General features: G+C 37.4%; 1 protein-coding gene across 4 annotated transcripts in view; it reads left to right on the top strand.

Annotated features, from left to right (window-relative positions):
• The first annotated feature begins 1,451 nt into the window (after positions 1-1,451).
• The window catches only part of LOC593225 (single-stranded DNA-binding protein 3), a 62,416-nt gene continuing 57,867 nt past the window's right edge, over positions 1,452-6,000 (top strand). For all 4 annotated transcript variants that reach the window (XM_030995639.1, XM_030995637.1, XM_030995638.1 and 1 more), the window contains exons 1-2: positions 1,452-1,577; positions 1,846-1,919. In XM_030995639.1, coding sequence (XP_030851499.1) covers positions 1,857-1,919 — 63 coding nt within the window. In that variant the 5' untranslated portion in view covers positions 1,452-1,577; positions 1,846-1,856. The remainder of the gene's footprint in view (positions 1,578-1,845; positions 1,920-6,000) is intronic.

Raw genomic sequence — 6,000 nt, 5'->3', positions numbered from 1 at the left:
TACTGAATCCAATGACCGGGGTAATAATATATTTGTAAAGCGCTTAGAGACATTTGTATTAAGCGCTATATAAAAATTAAATATTATTATTATATTATTATTATATTGCTTAATATATCTGCTGGATCGTGTACTATGTGCAGTATTCAGGATTTATTGAAAAGATATTATGATTATTGAATTTGGGTTTAGATATAATTATGGGCCTCATAAATAACAAACATTTTAAAAACGTATATATGCACGCAAGTAAAGTTTCATTATCCGATATCGTTGAGGCTCGGGTTATTTTTCATACTTGATAAAAGGCCCCACGCAAAAATGTATGAATGAAATAGCTAGTCATTGAATCCAATGACTAGGGTAATAATAGTTACAATGTAAATCGCCTAGAAACATGTAATACAAATTAGACTATTTATTATCAGAATAAATTACAATTATTATTAGGCCTAATATTTTCATTTAGCAACTTTATATAAAAACTCTTAACTATGAGCCCAGTGCACCATTTCCACTTCTGTATTCTGTTCTGTAAAACGAAATTAAGACATGCAATTATGCCTAATTATTAAAAAAAAAAATTGTTATGCCCTATGAAAAAAACGTTTAATTATTATTATTATGATTATCATTATTTCATTATCATTTTCATCATAATACATTCGAATTAGAAATATTTTTTTTAAATTCATGTTCATGTTTATATCGGGGGAGGGGGGGGGGGCATTTGATCAAGGCAAGCTTAATCAAGGGTAAAGTCCGGTAACAAATCAACATTCCGCAAAAATATTATTTCGGCTCGACTTTGACTCACTGTGTTACGTATACCAGCGTAAACCAGTGTTGGCCTGCTTTAGGGAGGGTACTCACTGTCGGGATTTTCCCTATGATGTCGGCCATGAAAATCAATTTCTCCGCCTCTCCGCTATGAAGCTACGGGTTTCTCATTCTCTCATTAGCATTTGTAAACTACAGCTACAATCACCAAAATCAAATCTCAAAATTGCCCTATGTAATAATAAGGGGGTACTGACTTGCTTTGAGTAATGCAAAATATCCAGTAATTAAATATGCTTTCTGGAAAGACAAAATAAATGTTCAAACTGAATGTTATAAAATTTTGTCAGTGAATTTGAACTTGCATTTAGTTCATGTTATTCTGCATATTAGCAAGTACCTAAACATTCTTCTAAAATTTCATTTTCATCCATATTATTGCCTTATGGATCTTCTTTTCTTTCAAATGAATAATATTGATTCTCCTCTGCTCTCATATGAACGTAATTTCAATTTATAACTCTAGAAAAGTATATTTTGTGAGATAAAATGGACATTTCATGTAAATTCCATACATGTATGACCTAACGCACTCTGACGAGTTTCTAGAATCCCTGAATTAATCAGTGCTTCGACCAATCAACGTCGCGTACTGGGCAGTTCACGATGTAGTCGTCATAGCTACGGGGTCAGTCTCTGCCTTGATTGCTTGACAGGTGCGTGTCAGTATAGCTACCCAGCATGTTCCCTAAAGGGAAAGGTTCAACTGTACCTTCGGACAGTCAAGCGAGGGAAAAAGTGAGTATAACTTTCATAAATTGAATAATACACCTGAAAAATGAATTCTAGGACATCAAATCTATGTGTTTTGATACAAAGTTTGACGGTTTTCTTCGCCGCAGTCGATGATGAAACACGTAATCTAGACTGCAGACTATACACTATCGCAACTATATATCGCACCGCGTACATTATGTCGCACTCGCAGCGGAAAGCGTCGTTCGAAACGAGAATATAACACGTACTTAATTTTCTTTATATTTCATTTTGTATTGCTTTTTACAGGTTAGCACTCTATGTATACGAATATTTACTCCATGTCGGGGGCACAGAAGACAGCACAGACATTTTTGTCCGAGGTAAGGTCTTATTTTAAAATTTTCATTTGTTATGTGGTTAGACCCTCTACGATTATTATTGTACTGGTTCCTGTGCATTAGTCTCCTGCACGGGCCACTGCACAGTGTAGAATGCATACAACTTTGTAGTAGCCGATGAGCTGACTTGTTGTCTGCGCGCTGTCGCACATTCCCCCTATACTCCCCGTGGATATTCAGTACAGTAGTAGTATGAACTAAGAGAATCCCTTTGTAACCTACTAAAATGTCACTTTTATTGAATCTAGTTGTAGTTATATCAATTGAAATGTATGGATTTATATGGAATGGTTGTTTTGTTTGTGTTACAGTATATATCTGTTGTGAGAATACTGTGACCATCTCTATTATATTTTGGGTTTTGTGACAAATACTCGTCCACTCATTCACTCGGTACATACAGATTACAGTGGACCTTCATTGTGTCAAAGCACAGGCTACTTTTTTTTTTACTGCATCATTGTAGATGTATAGAAGATGTGAATGTGTACTGTATATACATTGAATGACAATGTGGTATGAAATTGTGTTTTTTGTAGGGGCTACGCCTACGGTGTGGAAATATCTTATTCACTATCTGATAATGAAACTACATTACATAGGTTGAGAGTACATCACTACATGTGCATTCAAAACTTTTCTTGGATTTCACTGTGGCTGGTGTGTCACCCAATCAAAGTGTCAAGATTGACTGTGACCATGTGGTATCAAACCATTAAATAGATATTTAAACAGTGTGCACGATATGAAGACACTTTGTGACAGTGACCCATTTAAACTTTCCAAATTTTTGTAGGTGCAGTGTAGGCTGTTCAGATAGTGGGCTCACTATTGGACAGAGAAATGTGCCAGACATCTTCATGATTTTACTGTGGCTAGCATGTCACACGTGTCTCAAGCAATGTGAAAAATAATACTATTCTTTTCACCTCGTAACAGTGACCACATGATTATGATCAAAATCTCTTTGTTCTTTCTGTGGTCACTGGCCAGTGTGTCATACGATAGATAACACAGTGGTGAAAATAGTCTCTTTCACCTTTTGACAGTGACTGTACGATAATGCCCCAAATCTCTCTTTGGTCAGGTTAATCCAATTATGTCACCACAGTGTGTACTTTAACTACATTATTGCTTGAAAAAAATGTAGACACGTTAGTGACGTCACCTAGTCGCACCAAAGTCTATGGAATAATACATCCAGTCACGTGTGACACATTGTAAGAGTGTCTACTTTATTTCAAGCAATACTGAATGTGAACAATTTTTTTTCTTCACCCTATGACACTGGCTCTAACAAATTTTAAGAATCTTTTTTTTTGTCTCACTGTGTGAATTGATGTTAGAGTAGTGTGTTTGCCCATTTAGTGATTCTAAGATATTCCAAACCTTTTGTTACATAACATGGCATACTGTGTAAAATTGTGCACGCTGCACAAAGTGTAAAATATTATTGTGCACTTTATTACTGTGATCTTTGAAGAATGCTTTTGAATCCTCTCATTTGAATATGAACATTGACCACAGTGTATCACAGTATGTGAAACTGTGTGAGGATAGTTGTCTTTTACTGTGTAGAAGCCATTTGCTGTACAGTAGAGTACTGTAGAGGTGTCGTGGACGAGTGGATATGTCACCGGACTTGTGGATCACAAGGTTCGCGGTTCAAGTCCCACCGCGGCACTAATGTCCTTTGGCAAGACATTGATCTACATTTGCCACTCTTCACCCAGGTGTTAAATGGGAACCCGGTAGGATGCGAAAGCTAATGTGGTTAGATTAGCAAGTGTGCGCTTGTAAAAAAGACGCCTGGCTGGAATGCTCCCCAGGGAGTGGAGAATGTGCATACATTGTGTGCGGGTAAGCCTGAATCCTATGACCGGGGTAATAATATATATATCTGTAAAGCGCTTTGGGAGGGCCTTCGGTCCTGAAAAGCGCTATATAAGAACTAGCTATTATTATTATTATTACAGTTATGTTCTTTTTTATTCCTCATGTTGGTCCCCTCTGTCCACAGTCACAGTCAATGTGTACTAAAATTATTGTGTGTTATCCTGATGACAATGACCCTATGGAATCTAGTCAAAATCCCTGCCTTAGCCCTTAGTTTCAGTGACCATATTAAAATGTTCCGAAATTTCCAAACCCTTTCTTTGGTCAACTGTGTGCACAGTGTGTCGCACTATGGTACAGTGAGTCAGGGACCCTAAGATATGGTTTCATTTTCTTGCATGTATAATATATATATTTATATGTTTCAAATCCATTTTTGGTCTCTTTGAGGCCAATAGTGTGTTCACCCAATGACAGAAGGCTAGCCAATTTTTTTCATACTAGATCTACCTTGCACTGTGGAACTGGAAATACTGTATTTTCTTGATAGCAGGCTCATACTGAACTGAACAAAAATTCTGAACCCTTTGGTTGTTCTAAAATGTACTTGCTGTGTCTGCAATGTTTTCACTGTGTTACATGGACCGTAATAAATTGTTCAACATCCTATCTTGAGATTTAGTGTGGCCACAGTTTATCCCATTATGCCACACCACATCACACAATTACAGTATGAGCATGGACCTACATACTACAAGTAATAAAGGTTTTTTCCAGAAAATATAATAAGGAGTAACGAGATGACTACATGTAGTATATAAAACACAATCATATTTTGAAAACTTTTTTCATAAACATTATGAAACAAAGTTCTTGGTAACAATTTATCAGACTTGTATTGGCCGCTAACAATTATGGATTGTTATGAATTGGTATTTTTAGAACAATATGGATTCCAACTCCAAGAGCCCTCTATCAAAAAATTGGTATACCTGTAACTGTCAATATTCTCACCACCAATAAGAATATATTTATAATGTATATATTGTATTCATAATCGAATAATGTAGTCTATGTACATGTAGTTTATTATGACATAATTTCATGATTTTATACATGATTTCTGTTGGCACTTACATGTCATGTACCTGAAATAAAAATGATTATAATAATGAAATGATGACAATTTCAAAATGAAATTCAAAATATCTTTCAGAGATGAATTATGGACTAGTGCTGGGACCGTGTACACGTTTATCCATTTACACGAAGGAACCACTGCTATACGTCTATAAAATTCACTACACGAATAAAGGACAAGCCGAGACAAGCAGAGCACCTGCAATGTTTTCCCTGGGCGTAAATGAGATAATACTGCGAACCATTGCAGCATTGCATTGGGGAGTGGGGACGATGTGGCAAATCATTGGAACTTAACCATATTTGAAGGGCTTTCATCGAAAGGGTGCGGTGCGGTGCGGCGCGGTGTGGTGTGCTCAACGCACCCATTCGATAAAAGAGGGGGGGCCTTTTCTCGAAAGGGTGCGTTGAGAGCGGAGTACCGTTTTAACACACCCTTTCGATGAAAGCGGGGGGGCTTTTCTCGAAAGGGTGCGTCGACTAGTCTTTCGCATCAGTCATTTAAAATGAGGATCTCGGACAGAAGGTAATAGTTGCCAATTTAAGTATATCGAAAATGTATTAAATAAAATGGAATGGTCTTGATTACAGAGTGGTCTCTTTGATGGGGGAGACAGAGAGAAGGAAAAAGGGAAAGGGAAAGGGAAGATAAAAGGAAAGAAAGAAGAAAAAGAAGAGAAGAGGGAAACGGGGGGGGCGAAGGACTCTTGCCCCCCCCCGCCAAAAAATAAATCAGAAAGAGAAGGGAAAGGGAAAGGGAAAGAGAAGATAAAAGGAAAGAAAGAAGAGGAAGAAGAAGAAAAGAGGGAAACGGGGGCAAAGGGCTCTTGCCTCCTCCCCCCGCCAACAAATAAATAGTAGAGAGAGAGAGATAGAGAGAAGGGAAAAGGAAAGGGAAATAAAATATAAAAGGAAAGAAAGAAGAAGAAGAAGGAAAGAGGGAAACTGGGGAAGGGCAAAAGGGAGAGAGAGAGAGAGAGAGAAGGGAAAGGGAAATGGAAAGAGAATATAAAAGGAAAGAAAGAAGAGGAAGAAGAAGGAAAGATGGATAGGGGAAGGGTGAAAGATTCTTACCTCCCCACCCCCT

This window comes from Strongylocentrotus purpuratus, unplaced genomic scaffold (genome assembly GCF_000002235.5).
Source record: "Strongylocentrotus purpuratus isolate Spur 01 unplaced genomic scaffold, Spur_5.0 spur5_scaffold_3, whole genome shotgun sequence".
NCBI classification, from domain to species: Eukaryota; Metazoa; Echinodermata; class Echinoidea; order Camarodonta; family Strongylocentrotidae; genus Strongylocentrotus; species Strongylocentrotus purpuratus.
This window is presented reverse-complemented; position numbering and strand designations above follow the sequence as displayed.